Genomic DNA, 20,309 nt, shown 5'->3' with positions numbered 1-20,309 from the left:
TCCCCTTCCTAGGTCACATGGTTGTGGCAGAATTCAGCTCCTTTCAGTTGTAGGATAGTGGCCCCTATTTCCTTGCTGGCCATCAGCTAGGGGCTCCTCTCTGCAAATAGAGACCACCTGCCTTCCTTGCTGCATGGCCCCCTCCCATCTTCACAGCTGGAATGGAGTAATTCCATTACTGTCAGATCCCTCTCACAGTTGAAATCTCCTCCAGAAGAGCCCCAGCTATACTTTTCCCCTTTTAAAAGTTTTAATTGTATTTACTGAGTTATAATTGACATAAAAAATTGTACTAGATGCCCAACATGGTTTAATATTTGTATATATTATGAAATGATCACTACAATAAGGCTAGTTAGCATCCATCACCACACAGTTACAATGTCTTTTTCCTTGTGATAAGAACTTTTTTTTAATTTTAATTTTTTTTTATTTTTTTCTTTATTTTATTTTTTTCAATATATGAAATTTGTTGTCAAATTGGTTTCCATGTGATAAGAACTTCTAAGATCTACTCTCTTAGCAGCTTTCAAATATACAATACACAGTATTATTAACTCTGGTTACCATGCTGTACATGACATCCCCAGCACTTACTCATTTTATAAGTGTCCCAATCCTTTTAAGGACTCAACTGATGAGGTCAGGCCCTCTGAGGAAAATCTCCCATTTTTTTTAAAATTTATTTTTTAATGTTTATTTATTTGACAGAGAGCGCGAGCGAGCAGGGGAGGGGCAGAGGGAGGGAGACACAGACTCAGAAGTAGGCTCTAGGCTCTGAGCTGTCGGCTCAGAGCCTGACACAGGGCTCAAACTCACAAATCTCAAGATTATGACCTGAGCCGAAGTTGGACGCTCAACCGACTGAGCTACCCAGGTGCCCTGAAAAAAATCTTCTTAAAGTCAACTGTGCCATTTAATAACGTAACCACAGCAGTGGCAGCCCATCATTTTTACAGGTTCCTCCCACACTCAAGGGCAGGGGATCATACAACGGCACGGATCATTGGGGTTCGTTCTAGAATTCTGCAATATGTTTAGTTTTTAAAAATGACAATGTGTCAATTTCAAACATTTACAAAGTAGAAGAGTAAACTCTTATATTATCAAGCTTCAATAAATGAACATTTTTCTATTCAATAATACACATTTTTTTTAATGTTAATTTTTGAGAGAGTGACTGGGGACGGGCAGAGAGAGAGAGAAGGGGAAACACAGAATCTGAAACAGGCTCCAGGTTCTGAACTGTCTGCACAGAGCCCAATGTGGGGCTTGAACTCGGGAACAGCGAGACCATAACCTGAGCTGAAGTTGGATCCCAAATGACTGAGCCACCCAAGTGTCCCAATAATATGTATGTTTTTAGGCAGAGTTCCTTTTTTTTTTCCTTTTTTTTTTTTTTTTTTTTTTTTTTTTAGGTAGGCTCCATGCCCAATGTGGGGCATGAATTTATGACTCCAAGATTAAGAGTCGCATGCTCTTCCGACTGAACCAGCCAGATGTCCCAAGGTAGAATTCCTTTTTATGTATGTTTGGAAGCGACCATGCCAAACAAGTATCACATTTACTTGAACATTTTGTGTAACTGATTACCCCAAACTTGCTTGCCTCAGCATTTGTCATACTGTCTTCATCAGGTTTATGAGGATCTGTATGTTTCAAAGTGAACTTTTGAATTTGTCCAGAGACTTTGGCACATAATGGTTGTTAGGTACATCCAGTCAGATGCCAGATACATACTGCTATTTTGAAATGTACACAGGGCCCTCTGAATATTGAGGGTATATTTCCCTCCTCACATATTATCTGCCTATGCAGCATGTCAGAATATTGTGCAACTGCCTTGGGTTCATGATATCTCACCAGTAAGAGGACTGAAACACTCTGGTGTGAGGACAAAGGAAGAAAGGGAACAAAGAAGAGAGGATTGAAGGTGTGTTTATTACAGAAAAAAGGCGTATGCCTGGATCTGCCAACAACCAGAAGCTAGAATCGAGAGGCTTATTCATTAAACTGAGTGATGGTTTCTGTACTCACAGAAGGGAAAGCTCCAAGGGAATTTGGGAAGACTTTGTATCCTGGATACCCTGGGAGGTTTGCAATAAGGGCACCATTCAGTCTCTCTGGGCTTGTGGTGGGCTTAGGGAAATGGACATGAATGACCTCTTAGTTTTCTTAACAACACAGAGTTTGTGTGTTTCTGAGCTGTCACTGGGGCCAGATGAATGTTAAGGGAAATAAGATTCAGGAGAACAGGGGCCCTTCTCTCTTTAGGGGGGCAGCTCAGCTTTGTCTCTGGAAGATAGCAGCAATCTTCTGTGGGAATCATGGAGATCAGAGTGGTGAAACTGTGGGTACAACAAGTATCTTGCTTCATGCCACAATGATTTTCCTGGAAATCAATCAAGTGGAAGGAACTTCCATGGTTTTAAGCCTACTGACATTTATTTAAGAAACATTTGCAGAACATACAGACCAAAGCATGTGCCAAGGCCATAAGGGAACTTCCTAAATCTGCATTTTCATATGTTGGGGGTTTTAAAGATTAAATTTAAAAAGTAACAGAAGCTTATTGTAGGAAATCTGGAAGCTGTTTGCACCCTACTTCCTACCCCGCTTTCCTGCTTTTTCTCCATAACACCTTTCCCATTGTATAGTGTATATCTTACACTATCCTCTTCTTCACAAGAAAATAAACTCCACAAAGGTATGTGGTTTGTATTGTTAACAGCTGTACAATGAAATATGAAAGGGTGCTAAGTATTTGTTGAAGGAATAAATGGTTAGGAAAAAGATAAAAAGTAAAACATTACCTATAATTCCACCACCCAGATATGGCAAATGTGAACATCTGTGTTTCCGTTGCCTTTGGGAGAGCCAAGGCGGTTACTTCCTCTTCCAGACCAGTCTATTACCCAGTTGGATCTTCCTTTTAACAATATTTTAGGGGCCTCTGATTGGCTCAGTGTGTAGACCACGCAACTCTTAATCTCAGGGTTGTGAGTTCGAGCCCCACTTTGGGTGTAGAGATTACTTAAAAAATAAAAATAAAAAAAAAGTTTATTTTTGTGAGAGACGGGGTGGGGGTAGGGAGTGGCAGAGAGAAAAGTAGACAGAGGATCCAAAGTGGGCTCTGTGCTGACAGCAGACAGCCAGATGGAGGGCTGGAACTCGCGACCTCTGAGATCATGGCTCCCTTGGAAGTCGGAGGCTTAACCGACTGAGCCCCCCAGGAGCCCCCCAAATAAAATCTTTAAACGAACAAACAAAACAAAAACCCCTCAATGTTTTAAAATACTTTCATGAGCTGTAATAGTATCCCATCACGTGGCAGGCAGAGAGAGGCTCACTCTGAACCTCTCTACATCTTTCACTTTACAACCTCGACCCGAAAGGGGCTGGGGCAAGACCTACCCTTCGCTGAAACTCCCACTACCCTTCCTCTTTAACTCGGTTTCCGGAGCGCCCCTCTGGGCTGCGACGTCATCACGTTGGGACGTACGAGCTGTGGTGCCTTACGCAGTGTCTGATGTCATGACGTAGAGCCTAGCAACAACGCAGGCTCCCGGCGGAGTCCGTTATGGCCGCTGCTGTCTTGAGGAGGATGAGGGGAACCGTGCAAGCGAAACTGCGGTACTCGCCCGGCCTCCAGGTCCCGGGAGGGTTGGCGCAGCCGCTCGTCCTGGCGCTCCTGCTTGCGTCCGCCACCTTGTCCAGTGGTAAAGTGGGCGCGGCGGCAGGGCGGGCGCGGGAGGGCCGCGCGGGCGGAGAGACAGGCCCGGCCAGGGAAAGGGCGCTTCCGAGTGTCCTGAGCAGATGGCGATGTCCAGATGGGGCAGGGTCTCTAGGCGCCGAGGAGGGAGGGTGGGCTGTCTGATGGAGTCTAAGGAGGTGGGGTTTCTGAGAGGCCCGAGATGCGGGGTTGAGAGATGTGGGAATCCGGGCAGCAGAGTATGGAGATGGGCGTGAGGGAGGAGTGGTGGTGTTATCTACAGTGTCTTGAAGAATGCGTTGTACAGGGAGTGGCGGTGGTGGGGGGTCTCCAAAATTGCTTGGAGGGAGGAGTTATGAGGGGGCAGAGGGAACAGATGCTGAGGAGATGGCCGTGGTTAGGAGGTGTGGTGTCTAGAGACGTTCCCTAGGTGGGGGGGGGGGGGGGGGGGGGGGAGGTACCCACCGGTCTGGCAGGGCCAGGGGAGTGTGGGGCTTTTCCAGAACGGGCCGGTAAGTGGTAAAGATCGAGGTGGGCAGGGGCAGGGACCAGACTGAGCTGATGGAATATTTCGGAGAGCAAAAGTGAAGGGGAAAACGCTATCTTAAGGTAGTGCTTCATCTCTCAGATCTGGGAGGTTCTGCTGCTTGGTAAAGAGCCAGAATACTGGGGCTTTGGGCTCCTGAGGGGTTTACGAGGAGAGGGAGAATGCAACAAGGGAGATTCTTTGTAAACATGGTTCCCTGTGTCCTGGGTTAGCTGGGCAAGACTGCTTCATTTTTAATAGAGTCGTAGGATTTGATTATTTCATTTAAAACATTTAAAAACTTCTATTTAAAATAAAAAAAAAGATTTAAAATTAAAAATTTTTTATTTGAAAGTTTTTATTTATTGAGGTATGATTGGCATATTACGTTATGTTAGTCCTAGGTGTACAGCATAATGGTTCAGTATTTGTATACACTGGGAACTGATCACCACTGCAACTCTGCCATTTACCATACAGAGTTACAGATTTTTTTTTCTTGTAATGACAGCTGTTAAGATTTACTCTCTTAGCCACTTCCAAATATGCATTACTGTAGTATTGACTGTAGTCACCAAGCTTTATATTACATCATCATGACTTACTTATTTTGTAACTGGAAGTTTGTACCTTTTGATGCTCTTCATCCATTTCGCCAACCTCCTATCTACTCCCCTCTGGCAACCACCCGTCTCTTCTCTATATCTATGAGTATGGCTTGTTTGTTTGCTTGTTTGTTTTGTTTTGATTTTTTCTGGACTCCACATATAAGTGAAATCATATGATATTTGTCTTTCTCTGACTTATTTCACTTAGCATAATGCCTTCACGGTTCATCCATGTTGTCACAAAATTTCATTTTGGGTGTGTGTGGCTGAGTAATATTCTCTTGTATATATATATACACCACATATTCTTTATGTGTTCATCTATCCATGGGCATTTAGGTTGTTTCCATATCTTGGCTATGATTATTTTTAGAGAGAGAGAGAGAGCATGAGTGGGGCAGAGGGGAAGAGGGAGAGAGAGAATCTTAAACTGGCATCATGCTCAGTGTAGAGCTCGATGTGGGACTCTATCCCTTGACCCTGGGATCATGACCTGAGTTGAAATCAAGGGTTGGATGCTCATCCGACTGACCCATCCAGGAGTCCCCATATCTTGGCTTTTGTAAATAATGCTGCATGATTAAATATTTCTTTTCTTAGAAATGTTACATTGTGAATGAAGATATTGAAGCCTTTATCAGGAAATAAATCTGTAAACTAGGGCTTGAGACTTCGGGGGAACAAATCTATTAATAAGAATTTGTAATGATTAAGCAATATTTTATTTAGTAATCTCTTTTTTCTTTCAGGCCAAGACACGGTCCTGCTTTTTTCCTTAAACCTTTTTTGAGTTTTCAGATGAAAAACATGGTGAATGGGATAGCAACTTTCTTATTTGCCAACAGGGGCTGTCTAGCTATACGTTTCTCTGCTATAGTGCTCTGGTTACTTCCTTAGGTTTCCTCAGCAGCACTGAGGGTGGGGCATTCACTGTCCCAGAAGCATTTGTAAGTCTGTGGGGAAGAACTGAGGTCCATTTTCCCAAAGCTCTTTAATAATGACTAAAATATAACTAGGATTTCTCTGATCGGTGCAGATATTCCTGTTCCTAAAGTACTTATGTAGCATAATTGTTTTGGTTATTTAATCATTTAAGAAAACAGCTAACATTTAAACATTTATATTTCTTACTGAAATGCTAAAGACATACAGCCTGGGGGATATGTAGCTGGTAACTGTAGTTGCAGGAAGAACTTTTCCCTTTAAGAGATGGTTGGAAATCTTGTGGAGAGGGGCAAGTGAGGGGGTAGTTTGGAGTATTAAGGTGTCTTCTTGTCTTTGTTTTTACTTATTAGACCCTCATAAATATTGCTCCAACCATACTGGGACATTTTAGGTAATCTTTTTCTTTTTTATTAAGTCTTTATGTCAATTTAAAATTCATATTATTCCCTACTGAAAATAATTTAAATGTAAACTAACATATATGCTTCTAAGGGGGAAGCAGCTACATTTTAGTACAGCATAGCATTTGTAAAGGTTTGGGTAGTGTAAGTGTTTTTTGTAAGCATGCCTTGGAGTAGTGTGATTTCAAAGTAATTACTCTTGTAATATGAAACTTATAGTCTAGATAGGAGATGTTGAGTCCCAAACTTCAAATAAGCATAGAAAGTTAGGAAGTTACTCCAATAGATGTATTTAAACTTGTTCCATATTAGGCTTCTTAAAATTTCAGTTCTCAGGTATATTCTTGGCAATCTGTAAGGATTTTAAAGTTCTACATTTTTATTTTGACAAAATCTAAAAAAATTAATATAAGCATTATTTTGGATCACTGGATGATCACCTTCTGATTAAGTCTTGCCAGGCCATTAAGACAGTTTTTTAAAGGGACCCATAGAAGAGAATTAAATGTAGAAAGTTATTTTTAAAATGTTGTTTTAATGAGGGAGGTAATATCAAATAGGAAAGGACAGAAATGGAACATTTAGAAGTCTACAGTACTGTATATGATTGTAGAAGCTCAACAATTAAATCCATAAAGTCAGAGTTCTCACTTTGTTCTGCATACCCTTCATTTCTGACTAGATCATATTCTCTGATTTGTAGGAGTGGAGGTCTAGGAGGTTGATCTAATTTGCATCAAATGTTTCAGATGAATTTTTCATTTGTTTTCTGTGTATTACTTCCAAGTTTTTACTCTTTGAGCAATACTTACTAATTCTGCTCCTACTTGGTGCTAGGTTTTGGAGTTACAACAACAAATGGGTTAACATTGACGATACCCTTAGAAGAATGAGTGGGTTTTTCCTGGCTGAAACTATGGGAAAGGCTTTTCAGAGGGTGTGATAGGTGCAGAGATCCTACTTGAGAAGTGGTGTAGGGTTTGTAGTGAGAATTGGGTCAAAAGCATATTCTATAAACATTGATTGCTATCTGTTAAGTAGGCAACAGGGATAGAGGAGTTTGGGAGATAAGTAAGAGATAAGATTGAGGCTCCAGATCCTGTAGGATCTTGTAGGCTATTACAAAGACTTGGAATTTCACTTTTGAGAGATGGAGAGCTCTCAGAGGGTTTTAAGCAGAGGAGCAACGTCAAACTTAATCACATTGAACTTATATCACATTCTCAAATGTGATGATGACTCGAGCTGTTGTGTTGAGAGTGGACAGTAGGAGTTAGGGTAGAAGCAGGCAGATTAGTTAGAAGGCTACTGTAATACGCCAGGTAAGATGATAGTGGCTTGGACTAGGCAGTACCAGTTACAAGGTGAAAAGTCTTTAAATTTTAATACACTTTGAAGGTAGGGTAACAGATTTGTTGTGGGATATTAAGAACATAATGATTACAGGGTTTTTTCTTCAGTAACTAGAAAAAAGGAATTGCCACTAACTGAAGTATGGACTGGAGGTAGAGCAAGTTTTTTTTTTTTTCTTTTTGTGTGGGAAGTAAAATTCATTTCTTAAAACTCTTTATTTTGAAATAATTGTAGATTTACTTGCAATTGTAAGAAATAATACAGATCCTGTATACCCTTTACTCATTTTCCCTAGTGGTTACATCTTAAGAAACTGTAGTACAGTATCATAGTCAGGACACTGACATTGCTGGTCAAGATAAAGAGCATTTCCATCAACCTCTCATGTTGCCCTTTTATAGTCACTCCCATGTCCTTCCTTTCCCTACTCCCTCCTGAAATCCTGGCAACCACTAATCTGTTATTTATTTCTTTAATTTTGTCATTTTGAGAATGTGATATAAATGAAATCATATGGTATATAACTTTTTGGACTTGGCTTTTTTTACCTAGCATAATTCTCTGGAGATTCATCAAGTTGTTTCATGTGTCAATAGTTTTTTTTTTTTAATTGCTGAGTAATATTCCATTATCATGTAGCCACACTACACTTTGTTTAACCATTCATCCTTTGAAGGATGTCTAGGTTGTTTCCAGTTTTTGAGTGTTATGATTAATATGAAGTAAACATTGATGTACAGATTTTTTGTATGATCCTAAGATTTCATTTCTTTGGGATAAATGTTCAGGCGTGCAATTGCTGGGTCATGTGGTAGTTAGATACTTAGTTTTTTAAGAAAATGTCAAACTGGGACACCTGGGTGGCTCAGTCGGTTGAGTGTCCGACTTCGGCTCAGGTCATGATCTCACAGCTTGTGAGTTCGAGCCCCACGTTGGGCTCTGTGCTGACAGCTCAGAGCCTGGAGCCTGCTTTGGATTTTGTGTTTCCCTCTCTCTCTGCCCCTCCCCTGCTCATGCTGTCTCTGTCTCAAAAATAAATAAAAACATTAAAAAAAAAAAGAAACTGCCAACGTGTTTTCTGGCATAGTTGTCCTATTTTGTGTTACCACCAGCAACATAGAAATGATCTAGCTTCCCTGCATCTTTGCCAATATTTGGTGTTGTCATTACTTTTTATTTTACTGTCATTCTGATAGTTGTGTAGTGATATCTTTATTGTGGTTTTAATTTGTGTTTCCTTAGTGGCTAATACCTTTTCATGTGCTTATTTGCCATCTGTATATTCTCTTCAGTGAAATGTGCCTTTGTGTCTGTTGCCTGTTTTCTAATTGGATTGTTTCCTTTTTCATTTTTGAGCTTTCAGATTTCTTTTTTTTAAAAATTTTTTAATGTTTATTTATTTTTGAGAGAGAGAGAATGAGAGAGACAGAGTGGGAGCAAGGGAGGGGAAGAGAGAGGGGGAGACACAGAATCCGAAGCAAGCTCCAGGCTCTGAGCTGTCAGCACAGAGCCCGAGGCAGGGCTGGAACTCACAAACTGGGAGATTATGACCTGAGCTGAAGTCGGACACTTAACCAACTGAGCCACCCAGGCACCTCGAGTTTTCAGATTTCTTTATGTGTTCTGGATACTCCTCCTTTGTTGGGTTGGGCCTTACAAATATTTCTCCCATTGTGTAGCTTATCTTTTCATCCTCCCATGAAAGTCTTTCCATGGAGCAAAAGTTTTTCATTTTGATAGAATCCAATTTATGGGTTTTTTTTCTTTTATGTATTGTGTTTTTGGTGTCAGGTCTACAAATTTGTGCTTAGTCCTGCATTCCATAGATATTTTCCTTTGTCTTTTTCTACAAGTTTTATAGTTTTGCATTTTACATTTAAATTTGTGATCCACTTTTATTTTTATTTATTTAGTAATTATTACTATTATTATTTTTTAAGTAATCTGTACACCCACTGTGGGGCTTGAATATATGACCCCGACTTCAAGAGTCACATGCTTCATTGACTGAGCCACCAGGTTCCCCCATGTTCCATTTTTAGTTAAGTTTTGTAGAAGATATGAGACTTATATGAAGGTTCATTTAGCTTAATATGATGGATTGCATTGATTCATTTTTGAATATTGAATCAGTTTTGCATTGCTGGAATAACCCTCACTGTTCATGGAATATCATTCTTTTTATGTATTACTGGTTTCTATTTGCTAATATTTTCCTAAGGACTTTTGCAGCTATTTTCATGAAAAATACCAGTCTGTAGTTTTCTTTTTCTGTGGGTTTTTGGTTTTGGTATCAGGATAATAATACTAGCTTCATAAAATGAATTGAACAATGTTCCCTCCTATTCTCTGGAGGAGATTCTGTAGAATTGGTGAGAATTCTTCTTTAAACATTTGGTAGGATTCGCAATGAAACCATCTGAGCCTGGAGATTAATTTTTTGGGAATTTTAAAATTAAGGATTCAGTTTCCTTAATGATAATTGGGGTATTCAAATGATGTATTTCATACTGAGTGAGTTGTAGTAGTTTGTATTTTCAAGACTCTGGTCTTTTTTAAACTTTCTCTTTTGGTTAGCTTTTTATGACATAACTCTGGCAGGGGAGGAGGGAATTACTGCACATTATTGTCAGGTAGAGGTAGGAATCTGGAGTCTCCATTTGATCTCTGTTGTCACCCAAAGAGTGGTAGTCTTCTTGTTACTTCTAGACAAGAATGGGAGTTCTGTCTCCACTGATGGCCTGTACTTACATAGTGGTGGGAGTGGCCTCATTACTATTGGGTGATGGTTAAAGTCTTGACTCTCCATTAGGCCTCTTCTGACAACATTATTGTGGAGGGGAAGAGGCACCTTATTACAGCCTGCTGAGGGTGGAAATCTAGGCTTTCTACTTGGCCTTTGTTGGTGTGGATGTGAGCAGAGCCACAGTTTTTTTTGTTTTTTTGTTTTTTGTTTTTTTGTGGGTGTTTGCCTCGAGTAGAGCAGTCATTGTCTAGAAGTTTTCTTTCTTACGAGGCTGCGTCTGTCCTAATCTTTTAGAGAGAGAGCTTTTTTGGGCAGAGGGGATGGCATGTTTTTGTTCATACTCCTTGCCGTTTCCAGGTTGTTGTCTTCTTCAGGTACAAGTCTAGAATATATGAGGTAAAAAGAAAATCCAGGAAAGTCACTACTAGGTTTTTTCTCAAATCTTGAGGTCTCTAACCATTCTGCTGTATTCTCTCCACCTTTCAGTCTTCTTAAGCTATTTTACATATAATACGCAGAGTTAGTTTTTTCACTGGAGAAATAGGGAAAAGTTTTCTACTCCATCTTCCTAGAAGCCAAAGTAAGAATTCATTTTGAATATGTTAATTTGAATGTCAAGACATCAAGAGGAGATGTCAAGTAGCAGTGGATTTATGAGTCTAGAGTTCTGGTAATTCATGGAAGTTCTCTTCTCATGGCTTCCTTTTTCTCTGAGAAGTTAGGAAGTGATGCCAGTGAAAACGAGGACAACAGAGAAGGTGTTGGGAGAACGGAGGAACTTGTGAATGGTCTCCTAAGGGAGCAAGAGGGTGAATGGACTAGAAAAATACAGTATAATTGCCAGTAGCATTACACATACACTTGAATTTTTGGCATTGAATTTAAAATGAAATAAAAATGGTGACATGGTTTTGTATTTATTTCCAGCCAAGTTCAGCCAGTTGGTGCAACAGGGAGTGGTCAGAGAGTTTGATTTTACTTGGGATGTAGCCTTGCCAAGTGAGTGGAACAAAGTGAGCAAGGGGATGGGGATTAGAGGTGTATGTAAGGGATGCATAATGCTGACTATAAAATTGAATCTGGGTAAAGAGGGAGGGCAAAGATATTGGGCAAGGGTGGGATGGTGGCCATGAGGGACTGAAAAGATGGTAGAATCGGAACTGTAGGTCCTGATAGATTCAGGATACCAGGGAATGAATTAGAAGGATAGGTGGTTATGTCAGCAAGTAGGAGGATGCATGAAATTGAGATTATGGAAGAGTAGTGATGATAGTGACCATGGTGTGACAGGTTAAGGTAAGGGGGAGGACTGGTCATCAGAAGAGGGGGCAAGGATTTGAAATCAAGACAGGAGCACCTGGGTAGCATGAATTCTAGAGCCAGAAGAATAGGAACTGTGACCGGGAGTTGGTGGACAAAGGTTAGTGGGTGATAGCTGATGATAGGAGAATCAAGGCTGGTGCATTTAGGGAGGGGAAAGGGAGAATAGTCTGGAAGGTTCCCCCGCCCCCACACACCCCATGTCCCACCCCAGAACAGTTTCCCCCCTTTTCTAAGCTCACTGGTGCAAGGATGTGGGTGAAAAAACAGCTATTAATTAAAAGGGCTTCAGGGAAAGTGTATCTTTAAGGGAGAGCCAGGTTTCAGTTATCACAACAAAGTGAAGGATAAAGGAAGGGATTTGCTGATACTTGACTGAATTCTAGAGTGCACAGTGGATGGGTTTCTAGACGTGGAGATGGGTAGGAGGTAGGGAGAATTATAATCACTGCCACCCTTATCAGCTTGTGTCCTTTAGATATACATAATTCTATATTAGTATATGTGCTGCTGAAGTGATGGTTAAGGTTAGTTAGTTAGTTAGTTAGTTTGCTCTCAACTTAAAAAAAATTATATTTTAAATCATATTTTCACCAACTTTGGCAGGAAATTTAAATATACCAGAGAAATAATAATTTGTAAATGTCTGAGTCATAACTTATTTGAAGTGACAAATGTAAAAATTATTTTAACAAATTCCTGTTAATAATTTTCTGAATAATGTACTCACTTATAGGCCCTGTTTCTTTCTTCCAATGGAAAGTTTCAAGGAATCAATTGTTGAAAATATTTAAGAGAGTGTTACTAATTTACTAATTTTTTTTACCAATTCATTAAATTTTTTTTTCTAAGAGATTCCATTCAGTCCAGTTGACACTAGCTATTTATTTTTTCTATACAAAATAGGTGTCATCTATGATACACAAACCAGAGTGTATTCATGTATTCATGTATTACATGTTCGAACAGAGAGTGGTCTGTTAGATTCTTAATTTATGTGCATGCACATGTTTGTGAAAGCCCAGGAATTATTTGGTTTAATTTTACCCCTATAAAATATTTTACTATAATTTGATAGATGTTAAAATAGTATCTGTGTATTTTTAGATCTCACGTGACCATTCTTTTTTTTTTAAATTTTTTTAACATTTATTTTATTACTGAGAGATAGAGACAGAGTATGAGCATGGGAGGGGCAGAGACAGGAGGAGACACACAATCTGAAACAGGCTCCAGGCTCTGAGCTGTCAGCACAGAGCCTGACGCAGGGCTCGAATTCACAAACCACGAGATCGTGACCTGAGCTGAAGTTGTACACTTAACCGACTGAGCCACCCAGGCGCCCCCCCCCCCAACAATTTTTTTCTTTTTTACAAGTATAATGGATATTCTTGAAGTTCTTTAACAGATATTACATTAGCTTATAAATTAGAGACACTGTTAAATTTCAGCAGGGATTCTTCTTTTTTTTTTTTAATTTTTTTTTTTAACATTTATTTATTTTTGAGACAGAGAGAGACAGAGCATGAACGGGGGAGGGTCAGAGAGAGAGGGAGACAAAGAATCTGAAACAGGCTCCAGGCTCTGAGCCATCAGCCCAGAGCCCGACGCGGGGCTCGAACTCACATACCGCGAGATCGTGACCTGAGCTGAAGTCGGACGCTTAACTGACTGAGCCACCCAGGCGCCCCCAGCAGGGATTCTTCTAAACTTTTGCTGTGTAGAGTTACTTCTCTAAATAATTTAAACTACTTAAGTAAACCACACTGAGTGGGTAGGAGTACAGGGAAATAAGAGCTTGTATGTATTTGGTGTTATTCCCATACCTGGATTGCCTTCCCCAATCGTGAAAAGTCTAGTTCACACTTAGTTTTCAGGTTTCTAATTTTCATTTCTTCCCTTTTAGGAGTTTTCCCTTAGTCCTTCCTAAGAATACTTAAAAAAAAAAAATTGGGAGAGGAAGTGTTCTGGTTCTAGTATCATTTAGAAATGCTACCTACAGCTTGCTTATAGCTTCTCTTAAATTTGTTGTATTGGAAATATTTAGGCTCACATTCCATATCTGGTTTGTGACCTACTTGAGCTAGGATCAGCCACCGATCTTTCTGTTCTGGGGATGAGGTGCAGTCTAGGCAAGGATTACTGAAGTCCAACCTCTTTGTGAAATGAAAACAGGGGATGCATAACAACTTTGTGTGGATTTCACCATTGTGACCTAAAGTCATCCCTCTCTATTCTTTTTATTTCTGTGACAGGCTGTGTAATGTAGTTGTTACTTTCTGGCTAAAGAGTTATTATCTGATGAATAATTGACTAAGAAGAAATGTGACTGATGGCTGGCTGTTGAGACTTATTAACAAATTCTTAAGAGAAAGAGGGATTTGGCAAAAAAATGCTTAGCAAAAAATTTAGGCAAATATGCTTCTAGCTTGATGGAGATAAAGTTGGAGATTTCAGTTTAATGTTTTTTATTCACCATTTTAGCTGTACCAGAGACTGATTTGCTGAGCCAAACTGTACTCCAGCCAGATGTCTCTGCTCCAAATATGAGTGCTTTAACACATGAAAACCAAACCAAACTTTCTGTCTCCCAAATCAGCGCCACTCTCCGTCCCACAACTAGTACAGAGAAAGGTGGAGGGGCATCTATGGCCCCTCATCCCTCACCTACTACTTCCCTGTCTCAAGAGGAGGCAGATAACAATGGAGATCCCAGCATAGAGGAGGAGGATCTTCTTACGCTCAATAGTTCTCCATCTACCGCCAAAGACACTCTGGACAATGGAGACTATGGAGAACCAGACTATGACTGGACCACCAGCCCCAGGGACGATGAGTCCAGTGAAGCTCTGGAAGAAAACAGGAACTACATGGAAATTGAACAGTCAGTGAGATCTTTTAAGACCCCATCCTCAAATATTGAAGAGGAAGATAGCCATTTCTTCTTTCATCTTATTATTTTTGCTTTTTGTATTGCTGTTGTTTACATTACATATCACAACAAAAGGAAGGTAAGTTTGGTGTTTTCATCCCCTCTATTTGTCCTTTATTATCTCCATTAGATTTCTTTTTTTTCAACTTTATTTATTTATTTATTTATTTATTTATTTATTTATTTATTTATTTATTTTTGGGACAGAGAGAGAGCATGAACGGGGAAGGGGCAGAGAGAGAGGGAGACACAGAATCGGAAACAGGCTCCTGGCTCTGAGCCATCAGCCCAGAGCCTGATGCGGGGCTCGAACTCACGGACCGCGAGATCGTGACCTGGCTGAAGTCGGACGCTTAACCGACTGCGCCACCCAGGCACCCCTCCATTATATTTCTTATGAATATTTTTGATGATTCAGATTTTTTTTCTTTTTTAGTCAAGTTTAAATTGATGGTAAAATATCAAGATGTCTAATCAATATAAATCTCTGGTGTATTTTTACAAATTAGAATGCTTTACCTTGTATGCTTCTGAAAAAGAAGTCAAATTGTTTTTTAATGAACAAATCCAAAGCCCAGTGGTTTTTTAAAAAAAAAAAAAAAACCACTTAGGTCTTAAGTTAGCATTGCTACTTCAGTGGGAATACATGTGGAGAAAGATTGTTAATTTAATACTTTTAATTAAGCATTGAACTTAATGATATTTTAATAACTTTTTCCTTGTTATAAAGGTATTACATGTTTATTTTATTATTATCATTTTTAAAATATTTGTTTATTGTTGAGAGAGAGAGAGAGAGAGAGCAAGAGCAAGTGGGAGATGGGCAGAGAGTGAGGGAGACAGAATCCGAAGCAGGCTCCAGGCTCTGAGCTGTCAGCACAGAGCCCGATGTGGGGCTTGAACCCGTGAACTGTGAGATCATGACTTGAGCCAAAGTCAGAGGCTTAACTGACTGAGCCACCCAGGCACCCCTACATGTTTATTTTGAGTGCCAGTGATACTCTAACCCAGTGTTGAATGTTGGGCCAACAAGTGGGCTCCTGGGCTCCACTGTGATCTACTAACTCATCTCTGCAGATAGAACCCAGGAATCAGTCTTCAGCAAGCACTCTGTACATAAAATTTGAGAAGCACTGTTTAACTTTGTTTACAAGATGAAAAATACAGTCCTTTTGTTGTTATTTTATTTTCCATATTTAGGAAACTAGGAGAGAGGGACAGTGCACTTGTTATACATATTTTTAGCATATCCTCCATTTTGTTTTTTCCACATCTAATTTATTTTGTTCTTTTCCAGATTTTCCTTCTGGTTCAGAGTAGGAAATGGCGTGATGGTCTTTGTTCCAAAACAGTGGAATATCATCGTCTAGACCAGAATGTTAATGAGGCAATGCCTTCGCTGAAGATTACCAATGATTATATTTTTTAAAGCACTGTGATTTGAGTTTGCTTATTATGTAATTTTATTTGCTTGACTTTTTTATATAATATTGTGCAGATGTTTGCCATAGGCAGTTGGTACTTAAATGAGAGGTGGGTCTCTCTTTATTTTGCCTTGGTGCTTTCGAAATGAAATGTCACAAACAAGGAGTATATAATTTTTTATCTACACATTTAGAGGTAAATTCAATCAGGTGTCCAGAATGTGGAGCTAAGCATTATTATTAGTTTTGTTTTAGATTTCTTTATTGTTCTTCTTCTGGAAGTGTTAGTAATACTAGTTTTACAAGATCCCAACCTTGTAACTAAATCCTAACATATCTGGTACTGCTGGCTCCGATTCTCTTTCTGCCATCCAAATACTGTTTTATAAGCACACATTTTGTGATCCCAAACTGTTAATGTACAAGGATGCGTATAATAGCGCTTGGCATATAAGTAACATTTTTTCTTCCAGGAAAATCGCTTTGGATATTTTTGGATGATTTAAACATAACTTAAGATAATGATAATGCTCAATCTGACCACAGTTTTAGGTAACATATTAATAAATGTCTCTAGAAATTCTGGTAATAGAGAGACTCTGCAGTTTGCAGTGGATATAGATGAAATGTTATAGAGATACCATATTTTGGCTTAAATTACTGAATTAAATTTAGAGGTAGAAATTGTGGCAAAATATTAAATACACATACAGTTGCTTTCAGTCAGCAATTGATTGTAGCACGGGTTCCTCCAAGCTTCCAAGCAAGGAACAGAGTTTAAAATTCTATCAGATTTTTTCATGTTGTCTATTACTTTATAGTAAGTTTGAACAAATTTTAGGGGTCATTATCACTTAAGTAATTCTGTATCTAGGCCTTTCAAATTAAAATTATACCTGAATGAAGTTGTTTGTATACATAGAGGGTATATGTGTGCACTGACTTTTTCTCCCCCTGTACTTGTTTTATTTTCTTCTGTTTTGTTTTTCACAGCAACTGGAAATTATTTACTGTAATTTGTTTTACCTTGTCTTTCTATAATAAAGAATTGATCAATATGTACATATGTGATTTGAACCATGGTTGACTTACAAGTGTCACTGCAACTTTGTAGAAAACATAACCCCTAATATATGTTAAACACCCACTCAGAAAGTCCGGGTGAGCCAGTGGGCATGAGCTTTGTGTAAAGATGGAAGAAGCGGGGCAGTCCACCATTTCTTTCAGGTGGACAATTTACTGTCCTGATAAGGAAGGGCAGCACAATGGAAATATACCTGAACTGTTTTATGGCAGTAATTTTTCATATCTGAAATTGTATTATTTAATATTTTGAATAAGATTTTAAAAATAAATGGCAAAAATATAAATCTATGATTTTATAAGTGTGTTTCATTTTAGTGATGGCATGATGGAGCCCTTCATATGGGTGATGACAGAGGGGTAGTGCTTTGTTTGGGAGGAAGCTAGCTTGGTTTTGTTCCTTTTAGTAGTAGTACTCTATGAATTCCCCTTAGATTTCTAAATCCTACTTTAGGCCCAATATTCTGCTGAGTAGTGAAGATTATTGAAAATGTGGTAAAGTAAGATTGCAAAGAAAAGTAAAGCAGCTAAATCAGTGTGTACTTTCTGGCATCCTGGCCTTCCTGTTTCCCTGTCGAAGGCTCCCCTATCAGGAGGCTCATCCTCCCTTAGTGGATCTAGTGTTCTTGTGCTCTTCCTCTTAGCACAGTCTCTGCGTTCTAAGCCCCAGTGTGCTGCAGTCAAGTAGTCTTTGATGTTTGGAGCGTCGCATCATACATCGATCAAAAATGCTGCCAGTAGGATGCCTCGCGGGTTCAGCTGGTAGAGCACCCGACTCTTGATCTTAGGGTTGTGAATTTGAGTCCCACGTGAAGATTACTTTAAAAACATAAAAAATCTTAAAAAAAGAAAATGCTGTCCAAGTCTTAGGCACCTGAGCTGCTGGGCTATAAATATGTATATAATTCAGACATACAGGTGTATGTTACAACTTTTAAGTGAATTTGATCTCCTCTAGGGTTTTGTGTCTTGCTCGTTACCTAACAAATGAACATTTTTCATATCATTAATATTCTTTAAAAAACCTCTAGTAGTTATATAATTTAGTTAGCTCTTTTCCTGTTTCGATGGTTTCCAATTTTTGATTCAGAAATAATGTGATGAACTTTTCTGTATTGGAATCAATTTGTTGGATTGTATGAGGCAAAGGAGGCACAAATAGAACTGGATGGTGCAAACAAGACCCACATTTGAGTCTGAAAGCACCAGAATAGCCTACTTAACGTGTGCTGTCTGCTTTCTTCTCTCCACATCACAGTCTGGGCAGACTAGGTGCTCTGCGCCGAATGTTGGAAATAATAGCATAATAGGTTACCCTTTAGCTTCTGTTTCTGTGTCTTACCTGAAAAGGAATGTTTTGAAATTTGTGAGACAGATGGAAACAGACCAGACATTTTGAATTTGTGCAAGCAGGCAGGCAGGCAGGCAGGCATGTCATAACTGGGATTTTGATTTTTTAAAATTTTATCATTTTTTAAATATTTATTTTGAGAGAGAGAGCATGAGCTGGGGAAGGTCACAGGGAGGGAGGGAGAGAGAGAATCCCAAGCAGGCTCCACACTGTCAGTGCAGAGCCTGACATGGGGCCTGGTTCCACAAACCATGAGCTTGTGGCCTGAACTGAAATCAAGAGCTGGATGGATGCTTAACTGACTGAGCCACCCAAGGCACCCCGGGGATTTGATTTTAGATGTGATGTCACGTGGGTGAGTGCAGTCTCTTGTAGAAAGTGTGCAGAGGTGGCTCTCTCTATAGTTTACCCCAGAATGGAAGCTTGAAAACAGAGGACTGGCTGTTACTCATCTCTGGCTGCATATTCAGCACTGCCTGTCTCCTACTAGGCCCCTGGAAATTGTACAGTGACGTCTTTGTGAAATTAGATCAAGAGAAAATCCAGTCAAATCAGGCTCAGCTCTGGCGCATGTAGTTGGCATATGGGCTAATATTGACATCTGAGACCCAGAACTCCATGCAGTGGGGGAGAACCAAGATGTAGTGTGTCCACTTTGTTGGACCGACCACATTTCTACTTGGAGCTAAAGTCCACATTAATTGTGTGAGATCTCAGCCCTCCCTGCAAATCCCAGGTTCTGATCAGAGTAGCTGCTGCCCATGGAAGCAAAGGGGATGGAGAAGGTTACTGGGATAGTGCAGTTGCCCACAGTGTCCAGGTCTTTCTCTCTCTCTGGCTGACTTTGCCCTTTGACCTCTCAACCTGGTCTGCTGGTGCAACAGTTTGCCTCCCTTCTGGGCCCAGTGGTGAGCAGTTCCATCCTTCCCAGCAGAAGTACAAGAGGTTGGAAGGATTCTGAGGGCTAGGTGTCTTCCAAGGGAATGGAAAAGGAGGCTGTCCCGAGGTGTGAAGTCCAGTCTGTGAACAGGATTCTGTTCACCTGTGGGTTTATAGTTACTTTTTTAAAATTTAAATTCAAGTTGTTAACCTAGAGTGTAGTATTGGTTTCAGAAGTGGAACCCAGGGATTCATCACTTCCATGTAACACCCAGTGCTCGTGGTCTCCTGGGTTTTTAATTTCGACGTGAGGAAGTTGCCGGGATAGATTCTGGAAATGGACCTGGGGTCATTTCTGACCTCCACCCCCCATCTCAATAGCCCTGAGGTAGTGACCTGCTGTCTGGATGATGTGCCTCAGGGAGCCTGATTCTGGAGTAGTAGGCAGCACTTCTACCCCGTAAGCTCCAAGTCCACCTTTCTTCCAGCTCCCTCCTAAAGAGACCCAGGCCCTTCTGCCACTATTGATGAAGCTCCAGGTTTAAAATTCCTGCTCCTTAGGTGGCGTTTCTCCACCTGACACCCTAATATCTTTGCTTTAAAACCCTATGCTTCTTTTTCTCACAGCCCCCAAGCTGCTTCATTTCTCTGCTGGGTGATGACGGCATGTTCTGGGAATCCTTTACTTCCTGCATATTCTTCTCATAGGGTCCTTTGTGCTTTTGTGCCAGGCCGCCCTTTGGCATATGGGTTGGACAGCACTCCCATGTGGGACCCTTCTAAAGGGCCTATCCCTGGTGGGTCCTGGAATCAGACTGGTCTGGGTTGAATTAACAGTCTGGGCCTGACCTCTCTGCTGTGTCCTCCCTATTTTGTAGCCTCGAAGGAGACGCCAAACACATTTCTTGAAACATTTGGATGTGAGAAACGGTGTAGGGTCTTGAGGGCTAAGTGGAATGCCCTAGGCTTTGCTGGGGCTAAGATGTCCTGGCCCATGTTGCACCTACCTGCCTTTCTAGGAGGACCTGG

At 40.2% G+C, this 20,309-nt stretch overlaps 1 protein-coding gene across 2 annotated transcripts; it reads left to right on the top strand.

Moving 5' to 3' along the window:
* The first annotated feature begins 3,522 nt into the window (after positions 1–3,522).
* Positions 3,523–17,341, top strand: CA1H5orf15 (chromosome A1 C5orf15 homolog). 2 transcript variants are annotated; one of them, XM_043587818.1, is made up of 4 exons: positions 3,533–3,719; positions 11,219–11,290; positions 14,096–14,622; positions 15,841–17,341. In XM_043587818.1, the coding sequence occupies exons 1-4, from the start codon at positions 3,581–3,583 to the stop codon at positions 15,970–15,972; spliced, it is 870 nt and encodes a 289-aa protein (XP_043443753.1). In that variant the 5' UTR covers positions 3,533–3,580; the 3' UTR covers positions 15,973–17,341. The 2 variants fall into 2 exon arrangements, with proteins under 2 accessions (XP_043443763.1, XP_043443753.1); XM_043587828.1 differs by lacking the exon at positions 11,219–11,290 and having other exon boundaries at positions 3,523–3,719.
* Positions 17,342–20,309: the final 2,968 nt, after the last annotated feature.

The sequence above is a fragment of the Prionailurus bengalensis genome, chromosome A1 (assembly GCF_016509475.1).
Source record: "Prionailurus bengalensis isolate Pbe53 chromosome A1, Fcat_Pben_1.1_paternal_pri, whole genome shotgun sequence".
In the NCBI taxonomy this organism is placed as follows: Eukaryota; Metazoa; Chordata; class Mammalia; order Carnivora; family Felidae; genus Prionailurus; species Prionailurus bengalensis.
This window is presented reverse-complemented; position numbering and strand designations above follow the sequence as displayed.